This window comes from Solea solea, chromosome 20, assembly GCF_958295425.1.
Source record: "Solea solea chromosome 20, fSolSol10.1, whole genome shotgun sequence".
NCBI classification, from domain to species: domain Eukaryota; kingdom Metazoa; phylum Chordata; class Actinopteri; order Pleuronectiformes; family Soleidae; genus Solea; species Solea solea.
In genome coordinates this window covers 16,395,842-16,423,809 of record NC_081153.1, presented here as the reverse complement: position 1 = coordinate 16,423,809, position 27,968 = coordinate 16,395,842, and the positions used below count along the sequence as shown (strand labels likewise).

The 27,968-nt window shown below is 41.3% G+C and overlaps 1 protein-coding gene across 4 annotated transcripts; it reads left to right on the top strand.

The window, feature by feature from the left end:
• The first annotated feature begins 5 nt into the window (after positions 1-5).
• Positions 6-27,968, top strand: celf3a (cugbp, Elav-like family member 3a). Of its 4 annotated transcripts, none has more exons than XM_058618441.1 (15): positions 6-551; positions 1,735-1,887; positions 4,257-4,339; positions 14,336-14,384; positions 15,599-15,724; positions 16,950-17,029; positions 18,114-18,257; positions 19,166-19,310; positions 19,912-19,923; positions 20,583-20,732; positions 21,269-21,328; positions 22,544-22,648; positions 23,273-23,416; positions 24,379-24,511; positions 27,052-27,968. In XM_058618441.1, the coding sequence occupies exons 2-14, from the start codon at positions 1,743-1,745 to the stop codon at positions 24,504-24,506; spliced, it is 1,371 nt and encodes a 456-aa protein (XP_058474424.1). In that variant the 5' UTR covers positions 6-551; positions 1,735-1,742; the 3' UTR covers positions 24,507-24,511; positions 27,052-27,968. The 4 variants fall into 4 exon arrangements, with proteins under 4 accessions (XP_058474424.1, XP_058474423.1, XP_058474426.1 ...); XM_058618440.1 differs by having other exon boundaries at positions 9-551; positions 15,596-15,724; positions 27,052-27,967; XM_058618443.1 differs by lacking the exon at positions 19,912-19,923 and having other exon boundaries at positions 14-551; positions 27,052-27,966.

Sequence of the window (27,968 nt, the reverse complement as noted above, 5' to 3'; positions counted from 1 at the left end):
GAGGGAGGAGGGATGGAGCTGAGATGGACAGGGAGGGAGACACCGGCTTACGACGTCAAAGGAGTACAGAGTCACACACACACACACACACACACACACAGGAGAGGAGAGGGAGAGGACAACCAACCAGACTGCTTACAATTATTCCCCACGGTCTCCTGAAAGAAGCCGAAATATCAACCCGTCTCCTCACTCTTTCTCTCCAACCACCGAGACCACTGTTTATTTTTTGTATGATTTTGTGTAAATATCAGATTTGTATATTTTGGGGGAAAAAAGAAGCCAGAAACCTCGGGGAAGAGCAGCGAGACGGGGAAAAACAAGCAGACCAAGAAAAACACGCTCATGCCGAATAAAGGACCGTGTCTGGATGTTAGTAGTGCTGTCACCGGAGAAAACGAGCCCAACTTGTGACGGGATTTAAACACACGCTCTCTCTGCCAGATGAACTGAGGAAGACACGTTTCATAAGTAAAGAAGAGGAGGAGGGAAGGAGAAGAAGAAAGGCGTCCACTGATTCCACCGATTCTCTGCCATAAACAGCACCACAGGTTTGAGCACTGCTTTTATTCGACTATTCGTTCGTTTGACTCTTTGTTTCTTCAGGGGTTTTCTGCTCAAATGTTGTGAAATCGTGTCGGGGTCATTGTTGTTGCTGATGACAAAGAGAGCGCACGCAGGTTCCAGCTGTGCTGACACACACACACGCACACACGCACACATCATCATGCCAGTGTGTGTGTGTGTGTGTGTGTGTGTGTGTGTGTTTTCCAGTGTGCACACTCACTACGAAGGTGTGTACTATTATTTACAATGATGTGACCTGAATTGTTTCAACCTCTCCACGCTGACAAAGAGAATAGGTCATAACTTAGCTGTGTGTATGTATGACTCATGAATATTCAATGGGAATATTTAATCTCAGCCCAAGAATATGGAAGTTATTAGATTTATCTGCCCTAATTTAGCATTGAATGCAAATGAGCTGTTTGAAGTAGTGTCATAAAAAATCACTGCTGTGCTTATAAACCCAGTTCTCCCTCACAACGTCCTGTCTGATCATGTAGAACTGCTTTGCACAGTTGCTCATCAACATGTCCACTGTTATATTCTTTTAATAATTATTATTATTATTTCCTACATATAACATTGAAGGCTTCATTAAACAATCACTTGTTTGTATCCTGAACTTCACCTAACTCAACTAAAACAAATGAGGTAATTCTTAATTAGTGCGTGTGTGATACTGATAAGTAACCAACCACTAAATGCGTTTCCTTTAACAACTGTCTTATAATGTATATATATATATATATATATATATATAGATGTACAAAAACAACAACTATTATGGTATGGCTGACTGCTTTACTTCATCCTGAAACATGTCTGTCACAGTATGCAGTGAATTCATGGCAGATGGTTAATTTTGATTCTTACATCCATTTTATATTGTGACGTGTGTTCTTTACTCGTCGATCTGTGAGAGATTTAAGCCTGGTGTCTCTCTGAGGGAGTAGAAACTAATATTTCAGCTTCCCAGTGTCACTGAATGTTCCCATCTGCACCTCCATCTCCAGCCTCCTGTTTGCACCTCCTGTGCAGTGTGAATTTAAGCCTGCAGGCTCCTGTCTGCTCCTCCTGACCGCCTCCGCTCTCTCCCTCCCTCTCTCTCTCTCTCTCTCCCTCTCTCTCTCCCTCTGTGTGTTTGTGTGTGTTATTCTTCCTCCCCAGACTTCTCAATGAAGGAGCCTGACGCAATCAAGCTCTTCATCGGGCAGATACCCCGCAATCTGGAGGAGAAGGACCTGAAGCCCATCTTCGAGCAGTTTGGAAAGATCTATGAGTTGACGGTGATAAAGGACAAATATACAGGGATGCACAAAGGTAAGGACCCAGATTTAGTCCTGGAGCGAAGTCTGGGGCAAATATGTGGTGTGAATTCTTTCATGGCAATGTAGTGGTGACAACAATACTTATAGTCATACGTTGTGACATATTTTTCCCTGTGATTATCAGGCTCTTTTTCATTTAGCACCTCTGGGGCCTCTTTAAGCATATCTGTGAGGATAAAAATGTTTATATCTTCACAAATCGGTCAGCCAGACTTTGTTTAAGGGAAAAAAAACTAATGATGTGGGTTAACAACAAGTGTTTTCAAGCTGAATCAACATAATTTTATTCATTTTAAAAGTCAAAATCAAACATAATATCAGAATTGGGCCAACACTCGTATTTGTAAAAGGCAATTTCCTTTGCTCTTTCATAGATTTGAGCACATGTAGTATAAAAGTGCAGTGTTGTTGTATGTTTTCCACTATATTCTCACACTTTATAAGCTGCAGTTCAAGTAATCGTTGTAGTGTAGTGTTCTGACTATAGACATGAAAAGGTTTTGGTTTTTTTTGCCGCGAGCCAGCTCAGCGCTGAACCTTCTCCTCTGTGCACAAGAGACTAACTCTGTGCATTACAACAATGGACGTGTGAAAACAGAAGAATTGTGTTGAGCACTGTTAAAAAAAAAAAAAACCCAGAAACAATTGAGTCTGCACAATTTGTCCGCACAGTTTATGTCTACTCCTGCAGCACATACTGTACAATACTATTGACCTTTTTATTGTTTCCTCACAAAAATCGAACAACTTGATCACACGGAAGAATACATTGATAAGTGTTTGAGTCATCTCGCTACATGTCACAGGTTGATAAGTGTTTATGTTAGTACTCTACGTTTGGGAAAAGAATAATTACCAGAAAGGTATCTGTCCATAGGTGGGTTTTTTTACATGATACATGTGATCAGGTTTGGGGTTAAGTTGCTAAAGTGATCCACGCTAAACAATGACCCTAGCTGTCATTTCTAATGCAAATGTGAGCAGAGGAAACAAAAGGCCTTTATAAATCCACATAAACCATCAGTCATGTGGGAGACGTATGGGTCCAGGTGGTACCAGTCCTCTAACACCTACAACACCTATTCTGCATACATTTACATATTCATGATTTGTGGAAGCCCTAAAGGTTAATGAAAGCCTTTCTCTATTATGTGCAACTGCATACATTTTGCCTAAACAGCATGATATTAAATAGTAATTCAGACTGCCTGTGTCTGAGTTGTCTCCAGGTATTATGATTTAATAATCCCAGAGAACAAAATAAAGTTGGCCATTGTCATCTTTTTAAATGTAGATTTAAAGACATACGATAATGATGGCCATTATTAGACCCATCATGGTCTGAAAAAGACACTGTTAAATAAATCCAAAGCACAGCATGTATATCAGATCATATTTATAACAGCACAGTGATGTCTCTGCCTGCAGGGCTTCAGGGCAAACATTCAACTGAGTTTGAATTAAAATAACATGACAGTGCCAACACTGAGAATATACGCTGCCCAGCCAAAAACAAACAAACAAAAATAAAAGTCACATACTATTTTTTTCTTTGTGCCTGTGGGGGCAGTGTTATTATGATCTGCGGTTGTTTCAGTTGCTCAGGTCTAAGTTTTAACAACAATATGTGAGGAAAAAAAAAAAAAAACGAGCTCAGCTGACGACCTAAATATACTGAATGAGCATGTTTTTTTCAGTCATATTCCATGATGACAATGCAGGATTCATTCAGCTGTGAAAGCATGGTTCATTTTCACACATGCATTGTGCACCACAGTGTCCAGGCCTTAACTTATCTCCATTAAGAATCTTCAGGATGTGCCGGAGAACACTTAACACAGCAGTCCCGCTCTCTCTCTCTCTCTCTCCCATCATCAGTACGAGATCTGGGTGAAAACTGTAGGCACATGTGGAGTGGAATAAATATTGTGACATTACATGAGCTTATCGAAGCAATGGCATGATGAATAACCACAACAACATTTTGTGTTGTTTTTTTTGTTGTTTTTTGCAGTGTATGTGGAATATGAAGCTGACCTGAAACATCAGTAGTGTGCAGAGACATTTCAGTGGACAGGGGCTCAAGAGGGAAAAGGGCACCTCCACATAATAATAATAAAAATAATAATATAGAAAAACATAGGAACATTACAGTGGCTGGACTCATTTACATATTACAACACAAATGCCATTTTTTATTGCACACTTTGATGTGAGAATGAGTGCAATGGGACAAACAGTCATTTAAAATGTACCTTGTCAGAAGGCAAGCGGGCACCTGGGGTCTTTCTGTGCACTTCCACGATAGAAAACACATGCTGATGTTTGCTAACCTTCGTCCTTTATATTTTGTGTTTGCAGGATGTGCCTTCCTGACATACTGTGCACGCGAGTCCGCCCTCAAAGCCCAGAATGCACTGCATGAGCAGAAGACACTACCAGGGGTGAGTACCTTTGTCGTCCGTTTCCAAGTCCACAACATTGCTCGGCGAGGCCAATCAGGAAATAAGGATGTACTGAATAGCCACCAAGGGGCGACTTCCCTGGCAGGAAAAAGAACTCCCTTTGAATGGACGTCTATGTCAAAAAGACCAACTTTATTTATAACGTCAGTAAACAATTTTCTCGAGCTCTAGTGTCAGGTTTTCTTCAATACAGCATTACATTTGGAAATCATGTTCCCAATTAGAGGAGAATAGAAGATAGAGCTTGGCACATATGTATGATTGACAGCTGAAATCCTCCAGTCGCAGCCTTGTTGGTGGTGACATCTGTGCATTTCTGGTTGTAAATCCTCAAAATCGTGCAAGAAGAAACAGAATTACTGTCATTCCCGACTATCTGAACCCAAGCACACGTGGGCAAAAAGGAAAATTAACCAAGTTTGACATGCCAGGCCAACTTCCCCCTTTAGCTCCAGTGCTCCAATAAAGGTCAGAGGCTGCTCTCCCTCTTATGTTTCATATGTGATGCATCCAGACACATCCATCCGGCTGAGGCATGAGTCATCTCGCTACATGTCACAGGTTGAAAGAGACAGCTATGAGGTTCGCTTCTGGATTGGCTTTGCCAGTTCAATTCTCTCTGATGTTTCTCTCGCTCTCTCTCTCTCTCTCTGCGTCTCCCCCCCACCTCTCTTTCTTTCTCCCTCTGAATTCTAATCAAAGTTAAACCTAGCTTTATTAGCATAGCCAGGCAGCAGGTGTGCTGCCAAATGACATTTCCAGAGCTAAATATGACATGACAGCCACGTCTCCATAATAACTGAGTGTATGAGCGACAAGGCGACAAGGCAAGGAATTACTGAGACAGAGTGCGCTCCCAGACTTGCTGCTGCTTCCTCTTTTTACTAACAAGCCGTTGACCCTGTTTCCTTTTGGTTATTTCTGTTGAAATCTACATTCATTGTGATTCACTTCTTTTCTTTTTTTGCCATTCTTCTTTTGGAATGACAGCGTATGGCTGTAGTTTTTAAGGGAAGAGTGAGGAAACACGTGTGGTGACAAAGGAAAACCTCAGGCTGCAAATAACTATCATTTACTATATTGATTCATTGTCAAGTTGTGTGTGGGGGTTTTTCTTGGATAATCAATTAATTGGCCGACGATATGGTCAGATTGCTCTCTGTACTTTCTGTCTTACAAAACAGTAATATCATGAAAGACTAAACAAAGCCAACAAATATTCACATTTGAGTAGTTGGAGCGGATTTGTTTTATGTAATAATTGCTTTTAAATCAAATAGTGGATTGACAGAAAATGATTTTTCATCACGGATTAATGGTTTGAATTAGGGCTGAACAATGAATCGCTTTTTAAATTGAAATTTACAAATTGAAACAACACAATTAGCAATTACATTTAAAGCTTATGATTTGAATGTTCCATGTTCTATGCCAATTAAAACTGCAATACACGAGAGAGGATGTTAAGAGGATGTTATCACCCTTGCATTCTGGTATAGTAGTTAATATTTGATGGTATCTTATGTCACAATTCTCCATTTTGTTCTAAAGCAGTACCTGTAAATATTTAACTGACGCTTGACTTGAAAAGTTATAACACAAATCCAGCTCTTGTAAATCTACAGTTAGATAGTGTGAACCATCATTTTTCAAACAAAATGGCAAATCACTTTCTGCCTACAGCTTTTTCAGCGTGCCGATCTGTTGGTTTTCTTTGTCTCAGCACTGTCACAGAGACAAACTGTGATCTGTATTTTATAAATAATATAGACGGACAGCTAATTGAAAAACAAATCGTTGATTATCACATTCGGTAATTGATTTAACCAGTGAAAATCAGTGTTTTTCTTTTTTTTTCTGACATCACTGATTTCGGAAATTTTCTGTCAATTGATGAATCATTTCAGCAGCAGCAGAGCACAGTGTTGTAATTGCAGGGAGGGGGACACTACGGGGTGCAGAGGCAGTTTGAAAGGACAGACTGGTATGAGGGTGGCAACAAATGAAATCCTATTGTTAGCGTGACAGTAGCGTGACCTTCTTGACCTCTCGTAGGGGATCAGCAGGATCCCAATGCCCCACGGCTAAAGCCATTTCCCCCCCTGTGTCTCTACACCAGCGGCTCTCCTCCTCACTCACAACCTCTTACCTCTAAGCTTCTAAGCTGTGTGGAACAAGCTAAACCCTCCTTCGTTCGCCCTCCCCCTCCGCTGACACATGGAGGAAAAAAAAAAGGAAAAAAAAGACAAAAAACATCTTATTAGCTCCATACACGCCCACACGGACAAGAGCTGCTTCCCACCCCTGCTACCAGCTGTGGGGTAATTGTCATCTAATTGCACCTGCACTGCCAAAGAATAATTAACTTTGGCATCTCATGGCCGGGGTGATACAAAAGAAATAACATGAAAGCAATTATATGAGTGAGAGGAGAAAGCTAAAATGAAAGCACACCTGAATGTATCGAAAGCTGAAGGATGTCATTAACACTCAGCACTCAGCTTTTTTTTCCTTTTCTTTTCCTTTTTTTTTTTAAAAGCAATTCTCCTTTCTGGGAAATAACAGTCAGACTTTCTTTCTCCTCCGTATTTCACTAGAACAAAGGAAAAGAAGAAAGAAAAGCGTAAGATAAAGGGAGAGAGAAAAGAAGTGAGGCAGGAGGGAACAGATGGTTGTATCAGAGGGGCACCTGGTCTTATATGTAACTTCAGGTGAGAGAGAGGAGGAGGAGACACGGTGTCAAAAGCTGAACGCGAGGAAAGAAAGTGAGAGAATTATGCGTTTGAAAAAAAAAGGAGAGAAACAAGGCAGGAACAGTTAAACAGTTTCTGAGAGGATGTGTGAAAATAGGGGGTTGTGAAGAGAAAAAAAAACATTCATGTAGTGAGTTCTATTCTCATTCTGCTCTGCGAAGACATCTAGCTCCGTCATCTCCACTCTCTGTTTTCTCTTTATATCTGTGCTGTCTCAGGTTGTGTTGTCCAGCTCTACACGGTCAGCTGATGTGACTCTTTAACACAATAACTTTGTTGAATGAGCTGAATGTTTGAGTCATGATGCAGCTTCTCGTTGAGGGTCAGTCGAGCCGTATTCACAAAAAAGGAGAAAAGAATCTGTCGTTATTTTTCAGAAAAAGAAAGAAAAAGAGCCGATTGCTAAAACTCACTCTTTTTGTATGATTTTCTGAGGATTGTATGATGATAAATTGATATATTCTGGTCTTGCACCGTCGCTCAGACAAAGAAAGACATTTTAAGATGTCAAGGACAAGTGAAACTGACATTTTACAGACCAAATGCTAAGAACAATAATGGAGATTTGACATTTGTGGTTAAATGCTTATTGCTCAGATTTTTTTAATGAGAGAATTGACTCCACGCTTGTGTCTGGACGACAGATATGAAGTTAGCTTAGCATAAAGAGCATAAACAGGAAGAAAAAAGCCTTCCTCCACCACAACAAGCCCATACCCCTATGAAGCTAAGCTGTTAGCTCCATTGTTTGTTAGCTCTATCTAATGCTAAGCTAACAGCTTTGTATTAGAACATAATATATAGCCCTATGTGACAAACTGTCACTATAAAAATCACACTTGTAAAATACAAACATTTTACCACCTAAAATATAAAGGTTTTCTTTACTCAGTCAATAAGTTGCTGTGCTACAACTCACATTAGCATGAACAGAAACACAATAAATTGCTCCTCATCAACACTCACTTATACTTGAATTAATATTTGCAACAATGCCTCACTGTTAATATTTTATATGCAATAACTATTTAATAATGTGACTGTGCCCAAGTGAGATAGACCTATATCTGTGTGTGTGTGTGTGTGTGTGTATGTTTGGTGTGTATTTGCATTTGCAGCGGGGGAAGGGAGGGCAGGTGTTCACACTAACAGGGTTTAATGACGAGTGTGTGCTTTTGTGTGCGTGTGTGTGTGTGTGTGTGCACAGCCTAACTGTCTGTTTGCTTTTGCGTGCATGTGTTTTTTTTGTGGCGAGTCCACATCCACGGACATGGACGTACAGATGCATGGATGGATGGAAGTTGTTGGGTTTATCATGAGCTCCTCCTGTGGTTTATTTATTCACTATCTGCTCTCAGTGAGAGAGAGAGCGAGCATGTGTGTGTGTGTGTGTGTGTGTGTCAGAGAGAGAGAGTGAAATCTGTGCCGCGAGGCCTTCTGTGTTTAAGCTGCCTATATAAGAGGAAAGATCCCTCTGTGAGTGGAACATCTGACTAAGCTTGACATTTGCTCAGCCATAAGGACCCAGGCGGAGCAGAGCGGTTTTTATCAATAGTCTGAAATAATGCATATGCTAAATATAGCCAGGGCTTTTTATGCAGGATATGAGATGGGAAGTTGCCAGAATGTTGTAATTTGTGCCTTTAATGTCTGAGTAAACATTCAGCTGACACATGGGGGCTTATGATCAGTTCCAGGGTGGTTTATAGTCTTCTTTTGGAGTGTAGATTTATTCAATCCTTGTCCCTTTTTAATATGAAACACTGATAAGTAGGTCAAAAAAAAAATTATTTCACATGTAACAAGCCAAAAAATATGCGGATAACACAAAGTAGAAGCTCAGATTTTCTTACGGGGCCACAGTGAACATGTTCTGTTATGTACCTGAAAATAAATCAGGGCTTCTACATATAATATACCGCCTGTATGTCGCCGTCACTCAGTTGCAGCGATGATGAGGATGATAGCAATTAGTGCGCCTCACGGCGTATGTGCTCACTTGATGAATGTATCTGGCATTGATTCATTTGCATAATTCATGCATATCAACACACAATCGGGACGATGCAGGACCGGCCGCACTGACTGACGACAAAAAAAAAGGGCCTGTTCTTCGTACGTCACTCTGGGGGGACTGTAATGATGAATGCAGATTAGATTTACAGACGTGGTAAATGGGTGTGAATGTGAGAGAAATTGGATAAATGAAGGAGGGGTGGGACTATGATTGAGGGTGGGGGAGGGCAGGAAGAGATGAATGAAAGTTTGACATAATGAACAGTGGGTGGTGGTGAGGGTGAAGGGGGTTGGAGGTGCATTGATGCAGCGTGTTTATCAGCTTAAATACAGACATCTGTCTCTGAGAAATTGAGTGTTTTGGGGGTTGGTGTGTTTGTGTATGTGTGTGTGTGTGTGTGTGTGTACCTTGCATATGGTAGGCGAATGCACACAAAGTGGAAAGAGGATGCCACAAAACTCATCATGCTCCTCGAACTCTGTTGCAAGTCATGGCGTAAGCATGCATACACTGCACTGCAGTGGTCAAAGTGTGTGAAACACAAATAAAATGAGTGGAATCAAAAGTGGGACAATCTGGACACACACACACACACACACACTCACACACGCTGAGCGATGTCCGTGATTCAGTTCTTTTTCCCCTCTGCTCCACTGAGTCGAGTCAAACAACACTTGACATGAATATTTAAGAGCCAGAAGAAACAAAACAATTGAGAGTTGACTCCACTGTTGTAAGAAATCTACTCTTTGATATTCCGTTTCTCCACTTTGAGGGATGCCTGTTGTTGCTGTCTGAAAATAAAGAAAGAAGAAGAAGCTAAATGTCAGGTTGGTCCTGATGCTGGACAGACTATTGAACAGTGTTTTAGTGGGAGACAATATTGGGAAGCAGCTTTGACACTAAAGACAGGATCATTGATTAAATATTATTGAACTGTACAAGCCATGTGCTGTCAGTCTGTTTGTGTTTGATTGATTCAGTAACTGTCTGCTTTCAGGAGACGGTAGAGTTTCTCTCTGCTTTGTGTGCTTACCCACCCATGTGTGTGCGCATCTGTGTGTGCATCCACGTGTGGCAACACGAACATTCCGTATAAATGCATCTCTGCTTTCTTTCGTCCCCGTCTCCGCTATTGTTTCGACTCACAATCGTACAGTTCTGTTCATATCTCTCTCTCTCTCTCTCTCTCTCTTTTTTATCTTTTTTTGGCCTGTGAATATACCAATTTCCACCTGTGCTTCTTCTTTTCCCCCCCAGGTGAATTCACAAGTGTGTCCCAGCGTAAGTGCATTTGTGATGGAGAAGCGAGAAGCGAAAGCAACAGAGAATGGAGAGGAGCAGAACAGGGCGGAGAGAGGGGGGGAGCGGTGGGTAGGGGGAGGCGGGAGGTGGCAGGTTGATTACGGTCGCAGGTCTCGTTGCCTGGAGACGGCTGGGATGAGGGATGCCAGGTTGCTTGGCGACCGGCACGATGCAATGACCAGCGCTGTGTGATGGAGCAGAGGGGAGGCAAAGATGGTAGATTGTCTTTGTGCCCCCCCCTCCATTAAATACACACACACACACACACACACACACAGACCTCCAACTCTCTCTGCTGTAAACGTTGTTGAAAGAGCAGGAGAGATGGTCTCTGCTGATAAATTTGCCATTCAGCGTCGCCCGCTTTTCAGGGCAGACACGAGAAATGGATGGAAATTGGGAGTGGAAAACACACACGACAAGAAATGTGTCAACCTCACACAGCAGCACGCTGCTATAGAGACCTGACATCGCTGGTTGTGTTGAGCTGAGAGCACAGAGATTATCATTAACTCTACAGGTTGTAACCAAAAGGGGAGAAAAAATATTCTGTCATCAATATGCTTGACTCACTTTAAATGGCACGTTCTGTTGCTGTAAGAAAATGCATTTACACTGGAGTGACTTCCTCTCAGTGTATATGGACGTTGATGGCACTGGGGGGTGGGGGGTGGGGGGGTGATGCATTATGGTGAAGGGGTCGAGCTGTGATTTGATTGGATAATCTATGGATTTAATATCTCATAATCCTTGCAAAATCCCCTGTGGCATCACGGAGAGAAAAGATTAAGTATGTGTGGATGTGTTGCTGTGACCGACAGGAGCAAAGAGAGAGAGAGAGAGAGCGTGTGTGTGTGTGTGTGTCTGTGGTTATAACGGATGTGTGTTTAGTCTAAAGGTGGCGCTTTTTTTATAATATCTGTGCTGTGTGTTCAGAGATGGATCACAGAGGGAGAGGAGGAAATCAAACAGCAGAGACACAGTGATAAAATGGGCTGTTGATCAGGCAGGTTGTGCCTGTGCGTTGTCTGTTCACAGTGTGCGACTGTTTTTGTAAACAAGCCCGAAAGAGAAAGGGGAGGGAGGAGAGCAACAGGAGGAGGAGGGGAGAGAGCAAATTACTGTAAAGTGTTTGTTAGTGGTTTAGGCTTAGGAGGGAGATATTTTCCTCCCTGCTTCTGCATCTGCTCTTCAGGCAGCGCCAACATTCAACAGGCGCGAACGCTCCCTCCATCATCCCCCTTTTTTTTCTTGGGTGTCTTTCTTTTTTCTTTCTTTTTTTCACCTCCTTGCCCCCCTCCCTCCCTCAAACGTCTAATCCTTCTATCTCTCGACCTAGAAGCACTCTTTGTCCTCCTCATTTGTTTTGCAGCCCCGTCTCCTCTGCACAGCGTTCAGAGCATCCTTGTTTTCCTGATGTGGGGTTCTCATCAGCGGGGTTGTCATGACGATGGCCATACGAGCGTGGTCTTTCGTCAGAGCAGTGGGTCCGGTTGCCGTGCTGATGTGAAGTGGCACAGCCTTGATGCCTCCACTTCGCACTGTTTTCCCTCTTGTATATTCTAATTCCCATCTCCTGAGCCATCTGCTGCTCCTCTCCTTATCACCGCCACCACGGCCTTCACCGTTTGTCTTCCTGCTCTGAAATAGGGGCCATGGGTTTTTTTTTACAGGCGTCATTCAAACATGGGATTGGCGCAGGATGTCATATGAAACCACTGCCTCAAAGCGCTAGATATTTCCCAATAAATTATCCTTTATCTTTGTGTTAGAGCGGCAACAACTGAGTGAGGTTTTATTGTAGATCTGCAGACTTTGTTGCATGTACACACGCAGCCACCAAGGACACCAAGGTCCTGTTCTCAGTGTTTTCTAAAGATGTTCTACCGAGTAAATGTAGCTTTCATGTGTTTGTACTACATTATCTATAAAAACCCTGCATGGAAAGGTGTTTAAAATATTAGATTAGATCCTTTGTTGTGTATGACCACATGTAGAGGTCGACGAATATTAAATTAAAATGTATTATTTAGTTTATTATTAGTATCCTTATATACTTATTTTACAATTATTGTCTGTTCTTTCCATCCTTAGAACACATGTATTTACGAAACGAGGAACACTTCTTTTAAATATAGTGAATAAAAAGCTGAGAAAGCAGGATGTAAATGTTAAATAGTAATCACAGGCCGATAGTTATTATTTATCTCTACTGAAAGGGCCATAAAACATAGAGAGTGCATTAAAAAGACCCGGTATTGGATGTCTGCATGTCCTCAATCTAATTTCATTAGCAGATGTTTTGAATAAATGTATAGTATTGTTTAGTGGTGATTAATACTGTGATTGATGTCTTGTGTATACAAATAGCATGAGAGGTGAAAGCGGGGACAAAAAAGAAGCAATGATTACAATAACAGGTGAAATTTGTTAAGACCTGACAGTGCATTCATTTTAGGATGTCAACGCTCTCTCAGGGCCGATAATAATTTACATCTAATTTGATGCAAGGGCAGAACTTAAAAGTATCATTTCAACTAAAAATGAGTGTTCGGTAATTGCATGATCAGGCCCCCCATTTGCTTGAGTGATTGGAATATGGTTTTGAGACTTTGCCCCTGCGTCTCCTCTATCACCCTGTTAATTGGTGCAATCAATTGGCCGCTCTGAGTGAGGCGACACAGGAGGCCACCGCAGCAGGTGTTGGTGGGTGGGGGGGGCGTGGGGGATATTTCATCTGCCGCTTCAGCGAGGTCGCGGGCGCAGAGACGGCAGTGTTTGTGAATGTGGTCCCGTCCCTGTCGGAGCGGAGCGCGACCGCTCCCCCCACCCCCTCGATCAATAGTGTCTCCTGGTGACCAATCACAGCAGATCAATCACTGACACAGGAACAGTGACTGGCTGAAATGTCACCGGCTCCATAATTAAGACCTTCATTAAGCCACAGTTAACAGAGTGTCACTCTGCTGCTGTCTCACCTCACCTCACCTACCTCCTCCACCCGCTCCCTCACACACACACACACACACACACATCCCCCCACCTCCATCCTTTCCTCCATATGCTCCTTTCCTCCTCAATCCCTCTCAATCCCACCCTTCTCCCTTTTTTTCCCTCTTTTCTTCATTCTTTTCTTGATTCCATTCAATGCCTCTTTTCACTGTTTCTTCGTGCTCTTTACATTTTAAAGGCTGAGGCGCACATTTTAATATAAGGGCTGTGCTCTGAGTAAATAGGAGGATGAATGTGAAGAAGTGAGGGGGAGAAGGGAGGGGGGGGGATTTCAACAGCTTGTCTTTTGATGAATTCTTTTTCTTTGTCATTCTTTTATTATTTCTTATATATAAATGTATATTTGTGTGTGTGTGTGTGTATTTCTAGACCCTGTTTCTGCCTCTCTGAATCTCTCACCACTCTGATGCTGCATGCTTCTGTAATCCAGATTAGCCGGCGAGTGTTCTTAATCTTATCACTTCCCCAATCCCGAATGGGTGTGTTTTGTCTGATAGGGGGCAGAAGGAGCGGTAGGCAGCAGTATTAGAGAGAGAAGAGGTGGAGAGAGAACGAGAGAAAGAGACTGTATGACACTGTGAATGTAATATCCCAAATATCAGTGTCAGGTGTGGTTTTGCCGGAGTAGGGTAGTAGGCAGAAAAAAATGGTAGAGGATGAAGCACATCATGCTGAAGGCACAATCATGCATACGTGTCACTACTTTGTCACATTACAGCAATAATAGATGCCATTTAAAAAAATAAAATAATAGCCACATTTCTATAAAATGCAAACCGCTGCCAACGATTTAAATTGCTTTTTTTGGACAGGGGGGGAGGGGCATAACAACTACATATACACCCTGTATTTAAACTTAATGTGCCATGTCGCCTCTTGTCTTTCCAGATGAACCGTCCGATCCAAGTGAAGCCAGCTGACAGTGAGAGCAGAGGGGGTAAGAGACACGTGTCCACCACTCAGACACACAACACCAACTCAAACAGAACCGCAGCAACCACTGTGAATGTTAACTTACTCACACAACTTGTTGTATGGTGTCTGTTGTACTGTGTGTTCATTTTGTTTTTAGCTACTTTCAGGCCCTTTTGAGCGACTCAAATTGAATATCAGTTGAGGAACATCCCCTGCAATAAAAACAACATATTGACTTACAAAAACCACACACCCCTCCAACAAATCAATGCTAATCTAAAACTACAATTTCAAGAGTCAGTTTTAGATCTGAAAATATGACAACAATCTCACAATCTCAAGATCTACGAAGCATCTCGCTTAAATGGCTACAAGGGTTTCACAGTCTTCTGCCACAACACCAACATAATGATTCATCATGAGTTTGAACATTATTAGACTCACGTTGGTAGGTTTAGTCACCTTAAGTAAGGTCTAAGAATTCATTGGGAATGTGAAAAAAGCTACTCCACACATGCAAGGTTTTTGTCTTTGTTCTAATTTGTGTTAGAGGACATGGAAAAGGGACATTTTTGACATGTCACAATAGAAAAAGAGCAGGTGTAAATAACAAAATGAATGAAGGCTGAATTACTGTGCTGCCTGATCCCAAAAGTCAACGTGTTACTGGGCGAACAGACTCAGATCTTTGAGTGTTTAACACAGCCACAGCCACTACCTTCTCCTGCATTTGCATGATGTAAGTCAGACAACAACATGATCACTGTGGCAGATTTCCATACACTCACTGCCTTCTCTGTGTGTGTGTGTGTGTGTGTGTTTTTCCTCTGAGAGGTCTGCTGTACATGTAGTGGTAACATGTGCACATTGATAGTGAGTGGGTTCAAACACGCCGGAGACGCTGCTCTGATACGTCACAGACGTGGACAGACGGCGCAGCTCCGCTGACAACACACAGGGTGACAAACATTTGAGTCAGCGCCAGATGCTGCCAGTGTTTTGTCGACATGTTCATGTTACTGCACTCTGGTGGTGCTGTAAAGTATGACAGGCTGACATCCACCCTGCCCTGTAACTGCATGTCACACTGTTGCTGCTTTATTATTCTTGCATGTACTATGACGGTGACATGGCACTCCCCCCCCCAATAAATCATCACTGCCCTTTTTTAATGTCATTCACATCGTCCTGTTCTCTCTCTCTTCCATTCTTGGTTAATCTCCTTCCCCTTAGAAGACAGGAAGCTGTTTGTGGGCATGCTGGGAAAACAGCAGACGGACACCGATGTGAGAAAGATGTTCGAGCCGTTCGGCAGCATAGAGGAGTGCACGGTGCTCCGCGGGCCTGACGGCACCAGCAAAGGTAACAGAGAAATACCAAATAAACTAAGCTTTAATACAACATACAGCAACACAACAGCCTTTTTAAACACAGATTAAGCATGATTACAGCACCTGTATCGGTCTGATACTGGTCAAAATCGCTGGATTGGAAATAAAAATCAGCAAAAGCATTTTAGCTGAGTCATGTTTGGGAATTTTATTTCTCCTTTCTTGGGAGAACGATATTTATTACACAGTTGGAGAATTGTGTGTTTGAAGTGACTGTTAACAGCTTCACAAACCCTGTATTGAGCTAGTATTGGTAGATACTTGAGTTTGTGATATCAGTATCGGTATCAGTATTAAAAGTGAAGCACGACACGGGATAAAAGCACGATGAGTAAAATAATTTGGCCCCAAATCAGGACAACAACATTACTCATTATATAAATTGTACATTTTTGTACAAGCCTTTCAAATATTTCATATAGTGAAAGGTTGTACATCCAAAACAGCCTCATCCTCTGATTATGTGTAGTATACAGTATGTATGCTAAACGTCCTGTTAGCGATGTGTTTCACTTTAAATGGATGCAATAAAATTTAACTCATCATCTTAATTGATTTACACAGAGTCATTCAACTGCCAAAACCCAATCAATTTCAAAGCACTAAATTCACATTTACAAGCTTCACTAGCCCAATATATTTCCTAAAACACCTGTGTCTCAAGCTTTTCAACTTCTCTAAAGATTGTAAGTGGGAGTTTGCCTGATGAGTTTAAATGTGACTCGGACACTTGTGTGTATTTGTGTCTTTGAGAGTCAGACCTGCAACACGCCACCGCCATGTGAATGCAAATTATTATTGTCACTGACAACACTGCTAATAATATTTGCCATGTAAATCAAAATCCGGCGACAGTTCAAACACAGATGCTAGTTTTTTCTGCGTGCGCTGTGTGAGGCATGACTAATGGTGCAATAGGTTTTATGGGTCATGGCTAATGATGCGTTTGGAGGTTTACGGGCTGTGATTGATGAAGCAATGAATGTTTTGTGGACCATGTTTAATGATGCCTCAATAACTGATGAAGCGCTAGATGTAAGACGGCTCCTAATGTATTTTTAAAGCAAAGTCATTTTTTTCAGATTGTGTGTGTGTGTGTGTGTGTGTGTGTGTGTGTGTGTGTGTGTGTGTGTGTGTGCATGTGTTTGTGTGTGATTGTGTGAGGCCATGTTTTAATGGTGTGTCATTTTATGTAGGGTGTGCATTCGTAAAGTTCCACAGCAATGCAGAGGCCCAGGCGGCCATCAACACTCTGCATGGGAGTCGTACTTTACCTGTGAGTCCCCACTACACAAACACACACACACACAAGGATAGACGCACACGTGCACATACACCAACTACACAGACATGTGGTTACACATGAATTCAAATATAGACACACGCAGCTGCTCCAAATCCAGGCATTTAGTCACTCAACATTGTGACTCATCTTATAGTCACTGCTTCTCATTTTTGTCCCCCACCTCCACACACACACTCACACATGTTCGACATTCATGACTTGAGGGGACATTGCATTGATTTACATTCATTTCCTGGAGATTTACTCTAACCCTTAACCACAATTACTACTGGCCTAATCCTAATCCTGACTATAACCTTAATCTCAACCTTACCTTAAAACATATCTTCACCTTAAAATGTAATAATTTACATTATGGGGATTTTTTTTGTCCCCACAAGGAAGACAAGTCCCCATAATGTGACTGTGTAAACAGGTTTAGGTCCCCACAACATCAGTAATACCTGGACACACACACACAAACACATTTAGTAGAGCAGTCTTAGTGAGGACACGTGTAAAACATAAAATATTCCCTATTCCCATATTCTCCCTCGAGAATCACAAGAGCCATTTTTGACCCCTCTCCACTTATATTTTATCCAGAGCTCCAAAACCTTTTTGACCCATGAAATAGAGAGTGCATCATGTAATAAGTTTTATATTTGTATATAAATAAACTATAGTTTGTTGCATTTAGGAAATTTAGGAACTTTGTAGATCCATTCGAGTCCTTCTGTTATTTGTTTGTTTGTTTTTTTGGATGGAGATGCTTAATCTCCTCATCATACAATCTGATAAGGAAAAAAAAAAGTGCTTGATGTGGAAATGATATATTTACATTCTGATGTAATTTCAGCTTTATTTTTGTCTGGTTGTGAAAAACTAATGAAGAGAAGATCGTCAGGAGCAAACATTGTTGGAGGCAATTACGATAAAAATAATCTGCCTCTTGGACATTCTACATTACCAGGACAACACATGCATCATTACCCATGTTATCCTCACACTAAGTGGTGATGTGTTGTTCTTTTTTTTGGTGATGATTTGAAAATGTTCCACGTTGCCTCCACAGGGCGCCTCATCCAGTCTGGTGGTAAAGTTTGCAGATACGGAGAAGGAGCGAGGGCTCAGGCGGATGCAGCAGGTGGCCTCTCAGCTGGGCGTCATCAGTCCCATGACCCTGCACCTCGGGGCATACAATGCCTACACACAGGCTGTGAGGAACGCACACACACACACACACACACACATATAAATAACATTTTGGTTTCTTTTTAGTTTGTTTCTATGCGTGCCTCCTGTCTTTCCTCTCTGCTCTCTTTTCTTTCTTCTCTCTCTGACGTTATTTCGAGTGCCATCAATTATGTCATAAAGTAAACACCCTTTAGCTTTTTATAATTCACTGTGATATTTTTGCAAACACACGAATGTTAATGTCAAACTAGATGACAATACTGATCTTGTCTTTGCTAATTGACCATTTAGTGCAAATGGTTTTAGATTTGGCTCATTAACAGTTTGTGATGCTTACAGAGGCCTGACAGCATTTTCACTTTGCACGTGTGCACAAAATCGCTGTCCCTTACTTAAACTTGAGCTAAAATCTAAAAATGATAAATGGCGTACAGTGTAGTCAGTTCTTTTTTACCTTCACAGTTTCGAGCTGGAACGTGCTACACGATCTGAAGACAGATCATTACCTTGACTTGATTATAAATACCGTGAAGCGTCCGCACTCGTTTGCACAAACAGAGAAGGTCACCGAGGACGGTCACGCTGTGTTATGTAGCAGCATAAAGAGACGTGGCCTTCAAATTTAAAGTGACTTCTAATTGAGCTCTGTCTGGAATCACTGCAGTTATATAAAACCTTTGTTTTGTTTTGTTTTTGTTTTTATTCAGGCTCATTAATAATGAAATTTGGGGACAGAGTGTGTCTGCCTGTGCTTTTAATCCACAGAAATCACTTACTAAATGTCCGATGTTGAGTCATTTTTGCTCCACCCCGAGATTAGATTCAAGAAAACATGCACTTATGGCGCACACTCACAAAAACAAACTCAGAAAACCCTTTTGTCTCCTTTCAATCACATCCTTTCTCTCTCGCTCGCTCTCTGTCCTCCAGCTGATGCAGCAGCAGGCCCTGGTGGCACAGTCGGCCTACCTCTCTCCTGTTGCCACGGTGGCGGCGGTTCAGATGCAGCAGCTCGCTGCCCTCAACCCCAGCAGCATCATTGCCACGCCGATTGCATCCATCACCCCCTCCTCAGGTAATGAGAGGCAGAGATGTCTGGCTCCAGCCGGCCTTGATTAGATTTCCACCTGAAATATGAGGACAGTTACACAAGGAGAGGTGGACCAAGAGGACAAAATAACAAACATATTATGTGGGGTTTTTTCCCTTCAGACTGCAATGGTGTTCGCCATGTTAGCTTGTATTTTTAAAAGGAACAGCCCGACTAGAAATAAGCCAAATATCCTAAAACTGATTTAAAATTTGACATTATTATTTGTGTAATTGGGTAATGTTCCTTACATGTAGAAAAAAACAGACCAAAAACAAAACTGAAAGTTGTGTTTTTCTCAATTAAAGACATTCTGACACGTAAGAAAAGTGTACTTCAAATGTGTGGTCTGATTTTTAAGAATTCATAGCTTAGCGTTTCTTATTTGTGCACACATCAATCAGCAACAGAGAGTTTTACTTCTACATTCAAACCATCCTTATTACACACCTGTAGTGGACACTGAAACCAGGCGCAAGGAGCAGTGGACGGCACACATCTGTGCCTGTGGAGCAATGAGGGATGCTAGTACAATTTTCTAAAAAACAATGCCCTTTTTTTCTTTCTTAAAAACCCACGTTTGCAGTGTACGGAATAGGTGAGATGGCTGTTGAGTTAGAGTGCCATGTATCCTGCATGCAGTTTGATCATTTTGATTTAATCCCAGCTGATGTTTGAAGCTGTTTTTCAGTCTTGATGTTGGTCTGTTTTCATTTACATAAACGCATAAACAAACGTGGTGACGGTGCTTTACATTTGACTTAAAGTATCTCAAACATCTGAATGTTTCCTTACTTTTCAACCAATGTTACGAATAGGAACTGTCTCTGTGCACATCCAGTCAAAGCATACAGGAGCAACCAGAGCTACAGAATAAAACAAAGAGGAGGTCCACACACTGTTGTGCTGCCAAATAATGGTCTTAATTTAACAAAGCAATAAAGGCTCAACAGTGTGCGGAGCTGCTCTTTTGTATCCTGTGTATAAACAAATATCTGCTTGGATGATTTATCAGTCAACCTTTAGGAGTGCAACAAAAGTCTTTCCTGATTTGTTTTTTAATTTCCGATCCTTGCTGTCTACAGTGTAATATCAGTGTTAAGTGTGGATCACAGTTGAGAGTCATGGCCAATATAATGAAAAGTTTCAAAAGTCAAAAGTCATCACAAGTTTCTACTTAACCGTTCAATCATAAACAAATTCAATTGTTATAGAAGTGGAAATTTAAACAACATTTTTCGCTAAACTGATTTGCAGGTACCAGCACTCCACCCTCCATGGCAGCCACGCCTGTTCCCGCTCTGCCTCCGCCCATTGCGTTGAACAGCTACCCCTCTGTGCCAGCTCCGCCCAACGGCCAATCAGCAACCGAAGCTCTCTACACTAACGGAATTCATGCCTACCAAAGTACAGTTATCACATCCTAAAGTATCAAATATCAAAATAAACAAAAAAACAAACAAATATTCCTCCACAGACTCGCAGGCTTCCCGTTGTGATGTTGAACAGCGAGGGTGTGATTGAGAGGAAATTATATGAAACGAAAGCACTGAATATTATTTGGAGCGTGCTGATGTGCTCCAAATAACAGGATTAAGGAGTGTGTGTGTGTGTGTCCCCTTGTATTTCTTACCTATTTAGGACCTCTTCTGGCATAAACACTGACCTTGTCAGGACTAGTAGTCCTCATGGAGGCAAAAAACCTGGTCCTAATGAGGCAGAACCCCATTTATGCGTAACTGTATAAGTTGGCAGCTGTGGTTAGATTGAGGTTCTGGTTAGGCATTAACTGGTCATGGTTATGGTTAGGTTAATGTGTTGTTCAGGCTGCAAATGAATGGAAGGCAATGCAGTGTGCAAAGAAGAAGAGCTGCACAAACCTGCGTGTGTGTGTGTGTATGTGTGATTTAACGGTTGTTGACGATGTATTTCCTGTGTCACAGCTCAGAGTCCTGTCCTGGATCCTCTACAACAGGCCTACACAGGCATGCAGCACTACACAGGTGAGCCTCACAGCCTCCACACTAATTATATCAGAGGTGTTCTGTTAAAAAGTGTCAAGTAAACTGACTTTAATACATGAAAATGTGTTGCCACCGACCTGGCTTCCTGCTGCTATGGCCCTGTTTTAAATGGACAGATCACAGAAGGACAAGCACAGGTGTTAACAATCATATCAACGATGGCTGCATTCCATTTAGCTTCCTCCGTTTTTAAGGTGCAAGGCTCAGAGACTTGAGTAGTACTGTTAAGTACGTACAGTACGGGCGACGGTAGCTCAGTGGTAGAACGGGTTGTCTTTCCACTTGAAGGTTGTGGGTTCGATTCCCGGCTCCGCTAGTGTCCTTGGGCAAGACGTTTAGGGGATAGGGATAGAAAAGCGCGCTTTGAGTGGTCATCAAGACTAGAAAAGCGCTAGGCAACAGGACTGCACATCAGTTGGCAAATAACACAGTATGCACAAATAAATGTACATTAAAAGTTTCAGGAGTGAATTCTACTGCTCAAAAAACCCGGTCGTTAAGCAGGTTTATGGGATAAATGTCTCTTGTCCCCGCCTTCAGACCTGTAAATGGTCTATATTTATATGGCACCTTTCTAGTCTTGATGACCACTCAAAGCTGCTTTATACGACAGCTTTGCCATGCACCCATTCACACACACTTTCATACATGTGCAGCGCATTTTCACCAGGAGCAACATTAAGGGTTAAGTGTCTTGCCCAAGGACACATCGGCATGTAGACAAGTGGAGCCGGGAATCAAACCCCTAACCTTCGAGTTGAAAGACAACTCGCTCTACCACTGAGCTACCGTCGCCCCAACAAGCTGTATACACAGCTCCCCACAGTCAGGTCTGATAGTGTTGCTTGACAGAGCCTGAAGGACTCAACATTCAAATAGTGTGACATTGTTTCTGCTCACAAAGACCAAACAGAGGCAGAAAAGGAAGCAGATTTAATTTCATATATAATTTGACCTCGTGTCGGAAAACAGCAGATAAATCTTCATAACATGCACACATGCGCATATATAACAACATGTGAATAACGCGTGTCTCTGTATAGAATGAGTCACTACATTACAAACTACATGCAAACACGTCAGTGGGTGGGGAAAGCAGCTCTGTCAGATGTTGTCGTGTTAAGTGTAAAGTGATAAGCTGGCAGTGGCTCACCGCTCGCTGATCTGTGTTCACCTGTTCCTCCTCTCCGTCAGCCGCCTACCCGGCTGCCTACAGCCTGGTGGGACAGCCGTTCCCCCACCAGCCCACGCTGGTGGCTCAGCAGCCGCAGCAGCCGCAGCAACTGCAGCAGCGGGAAGGTAAGCGTGCACGTTTCACCGCGTACAGTGTACAGTACAGCTGTGATTAGATGAGAGACTGATGACTCATGTTTGTTTGGTGAGTGTTTATTTTGACCCAGGAGACAATTATCCTAACATAAAGGCTGGGAAGGAGGCAAAACTGCTCTCCTGGCTGTATCTAATTTGATTTAACGTCGTGCTTAATTCTTTTCCTCTGTTTTGGTTTTGTAGTTCTGGTTCTTATCAACCACATTTTCAAGTAAAAAAAAACAAATCTCTGAGTATAACAAGCGGTTTTATATCATTTTTTAATCTATCCATATTTACATACTGTATTACCATTGTATATGTTAATCAACATTTTATAATGTCTTTTTTTTTTTTTTTAAAGGCGTGAATATACTTCTAGGTGTGGTTCTCATATACATATTCTAATGGACCCACACTCTATAATCTCCACAGAATATAAATAAATCACAGTTGCTCATTGTGTAATTTATACACATACTATGTACACAGGTATGTGCCAAACTCTGCCGATTCCCCTCGTCCTCTGACTCGTGCTGTCTTGTCTTGTCACATGTCTCCCGTGTCCTTGTCTCGCTCTCTCCCTCTGTCTCTCTCTCCTGCCCTCGTGTCCAGGGCCTGAAGGCTGTAACATCTTCATCTACCACCTGCCGCAGGAGTTCACTGACTCTGAGATACTGCAGATGTTCCTGCCCTTCGGAAACGTCATCTCTGCAAAGGTGTTTGTTGACCGCGCCACCAACCAGAGCAAATGCTTTGGTGAGTCACAATGGAAAATGGTCACGGCCGTGATGGTTATTTATTTATTTTTTTTACTTTTGAGCAATTTCCTGTGTAAGATGTAAGATTTCCTATTTCCAAACAAAGGGCTTATTTCTATCAGATCTGGTTCACAAGTGTGTATTTTAGTGAGCAACTACTCCTTCACTACAATAATTCATCCACTTACCTTAAAGAAACTACTTTACTGGGCACTGGACTTGCAGAGAACTGGATTATTGTGGTTATTGATTATTGCCTGTGGAATATTAGCACACTCCTCCTCATTGACTTTGTGAAGTTGCCGGACAGACATGTGACGTCTGTGGCGTCGCGTTGCACGAAAGAAGGAGTGACCTTTAATTGTGACCAGTCACCGTGCAACAATCGTGCTCTTTAATCAGCATCTTAATAATGGATTAGTGTAGTAAGGGTATTAATGCAGATTTTATTACATTTGTGAACCACATTTGAGGAAAATAAGCCTTTGTTTGCACATAGGAAATCTTAAATCTACGTGTGTTCAGTTTAATAAAAGGCTTGTTTTTCCCATTAACCCTGAGGACACATTATTTTTTTTAAATGGATACAGAAGCTATAAGAATGTGCAATATGGAGTGAAGTACATCCTCTTTTTCAGCACAACCTGTAGGCAATCTGATGACGTGATTATTTTGAACATGTTCACCAACTATAATAAACACCCCTGAGCAAAAAGTACTAAAATATTTTTAAAATCAGATTGAATTTGTGAAATTCGTGAATCATAACTTTGACTCAACAACGCATGGAACAACAACATGGAAAACACACGTAGACACCCCAGGATGTCCATATAAGGACGTGTTATTCCCAGTGCAATTCACCAAGGGTGCTGCGTGAGCACTAAGGGTTAAATATACGTACATCTGTTGCTGCTGCTGGGTTAATTGAATTATTTTCTTCTTTTTTTCATCGCTCAGGTTTTGTGAGCTTTGACAACCCGTCCAGTGCCCAGACTGCAATCCAGGCCATGAACGGCTTCCAGATCGGCATGAAGAGACTGAAGGTGCAGCTGAAAAGGCCCAAGGATGCCAACAGGCCTTACTGAATGAGGTACGTGTTAAATAATTACTGACAGGGAGGAGTCTGGGAGGAAATGATAGACAGCTAGGAAATGTGTCCTGGAGGTTAGACAGACAGAGTGGATGTAACTGGGGCATCAGTAGATAAACAGCTGTCTTTCATGTGGAACTGGAGAAGTCAGTAAACCTACAGTACATTGACTTTACTGCAATATGCTTCGTTTAAAATGCTTTAGAAGGACTAAAAGATACATGTGTTGTTTTTTTCTTTTCTTTTGCTCAGTACGTAGGGACAGTTTGAGTGAGAATTAACCTTTGACTTGGATCTGATGTGTCTAACCAGTGTTTTGTCACAGGCTTGAATGCCCCAAACTACTGTCCGTCATTAATTTTATGTTTCACTTTTCATTTATTGTTTTTGTGCTGTGCCATATGCCATTTTTCCTGAAAAAACCCCAAAACAAAACAAACCATCACATCACTCTCAAGACTGTCCCCGTCCACACATATATCGTGGAGACGTGCGTCGCTATGGCTACGGTTGCCAAGCAACCACTAAAACCTCCCCCCTTCCTTCTCACTGCGTTGTAAGTTAATTGGCCTGTGTTGGTTGCTGTGGCGATATTGCCTGTGATGGTTGCCATTAGCAATTTTTATTTTGGGCCGTTGCCTTGATTCACCATGCTCACCTGCATGGCGGGTTACTGTGGCGACCATGAACTGTGTTTGGTGCTTTGTGAGTTTCCTCTTATTATTTTGTCCTGGTTTTTAATCCTTACAAACACTGATCAATAACTGTCACTTTACCTCAGCATTTGTAAGTAACTGATTATCATGACATGCCTTTTTGTAAGAAGAAAAAAAAGAAAAAAGAAGCTTTTATGCTCAGAACTAAAGCAACCTGTTGTCCATCAAATAATGGATACTGTTTTTGCTTTTTTTATTAGACCTGTTTGGTTTTTGATTGCGTTGCTTTGTGTTGTCTGTCATGATTATCATTCTTACATATTCCCTCTGTTTAGTTGGTTGGTGTGGTAGTTTTCCGGTGATGCAGGGTTTTTTGTTTGGTTGTGACTCAAATCCAAGTGACTTTGTGCCTGAACTTTGTTTGGTTTTTGTGACACTGACACTGCTCCTGTATATGGTTATTGTATGAGTGACTGTGTGTGTGTGTGTGTGGTTTTGTGTGTGTTTGTGTGTGAGACAGACACAAGAGTTTTGTGAATTTATATTTGCGCAACTGTTTTGAGTAGATGTGAAGGCATATTATTTGTGCGTATAAGTAAATGTGTGTGTGCGTGTGTGTGTGTGTGTTGTACCAACTGAGACACTAACCTGATTCTAGAAGGTTCTGGGTAAAGCTGTTTGGTTCCTGTGACACGTGCTGCTGAACTGCACTCCTCTGTAGGAATTCTGGATCAATAAAAGCATAAGAAATAAACACAGGAAATATTCAAATCATCAAATAACACAAACATTCACCTTGAAAACAACCAGAAATTGAAAATGTGTCTTTTGCACAGGGTATATGCAGGTTATTAACATGTCTAAAAGGTAGAAACAACTCAGTTATCATGTTTTCTTCTGATATTCATCAAAAACTCCCATGTAATATATTTACAAGGTTTAAATCATGTTCAGGCTGAAAAGAAGCATAAAATAACAACGATAATGAATAAATCAATGGTAATAAATGGATACATTTAAGACTAGATTCATACATTTAAGTTTACTTTAATCACCCCTTAACATACAGTGTCCTTATGTCAGGTCAATCCTCGTCTTTATTGTGATATAGTTTTTAATGTATATTTTTTATTTTATTTTACTCATATTTTATGCCAACTCTTATACTTCTCGTTTGCTTTTTTTAGTCATATTCAGGAGCTTTGTAACAAAAGAATTTCCCTCTGGAAATCAATAAAATTATTCTTATATATTCTTCTTATAATTATTATTAAATTACGAACATACATTTGCTTCTTCATTAATTGCTGTTTGTTAAGGGGTTTTCAGTCAAATCAGTAGATTTCATAAGAGACCTATGATTAAAATTCACTGCTCAGATTTATTTTAAAAAAACAAACAAAAAAAAGCTTACGAGTTGATTGTGGTCCCTGCAGATGCCCAGTGTGTAGCTGGTGGATAATTTGAAAAACACTCCTGACAAACTGAAGTTTGGTTACTGGTTCTGAATATGATTAGAATAAACATGAAATTATTCCCAACTACTTTCTAACGTTTGGAGGGTTTACTCCCCCCCGCCAGAATTCCTACCATGCATGTTCTGAATTGATTTGCCTGCCAAAAATGGATATGAAGTATTTTCTAAGAACGTGCACACACTTGCAGCCGTAGAACTGGTGCTGTTTGAGTTGCATGGACGTTAGTTGATTACTGAGACCCCCCCCCCAGGCATCAGTGCAAGCAGTGTGTATTGCAGACACCACTCCACTACCAAAGTGTTAAATGTTTGTGTTGTGTTTCACGTGATCTGTTTTTTTTTTTTAAAATGTCCTATGATCTCTTTTCTCTCTCTCTCTTTTTCTCTCTCCTCTTCTCTATCTCCAGGAAAACCTAAGAGTTCAATCAAGGAAAACCACTTGGGATGTCCCAGCCTTTTTTTGGTTGTTTGACCAACCGTATAGCACAGGAGCAACACAAAAAGCAGTGTCACGTGTATGCGCTTCAAAAACAACAACCCAACAACAAGAGAAAAGCAGTAATATCAGCTACAGTCTACAGAGTCAGAACCTACAGTATCAGAAGTGCTCCCCGAGTCCCTACTGTATCATTCCACAGCTGGATTCATTTATACTATGTACATACTCTATTGTCGGCAACAAGATCTACATGTTAAGAAAAAGCATATCACTGATGTTATTCTACTGAACAGGGTTCTACTGTATAGTGTGATTTGTGGTCTATGGCGTCAGCAGAAGGCCGGTCTACATTCAGAGGCAAAAGAAAATACTATTCTGTATGATTACCATTGGTAATATTGTTATGTAGAGTTAGTTTTATTATTTATACGTAAATTAAAGAAGAAAGAAAAAAACATGGGGGAATTAACCTGGAAGAGAAATTGATGTCCTCTTGGTGTACATACCTTGGTTTTAAAAATGGAGGTAAAAAAAAAGGACTTAAAAATGTCCTGAGTTAAGGTTCTCTGCTGCCACTACTTTTCAGATTAACAAAGGGGAAGGAAGGGCTGAAATTTTTTCTATCTTTTTTTTTATGTTTAATTTATTTGGTATTCAATCAGACGAAGGGTAAATATGTTAAAATGTTCCTTTTTTAAAATTTAGGAGGGGTATAAAAAAAAGAAAAGAAAAAGATGATTCCTGCAGTCTACAAGACAATGAACACACTTATAGAGGTTTTAATTACATAAATGTACTTATGGAAGTAAGAAAAAAACAAAAACAAACATAATGTTTCTTTATTTATTCTCTACAATTGCTGTTTTAAAACATATGTCTTTAAAA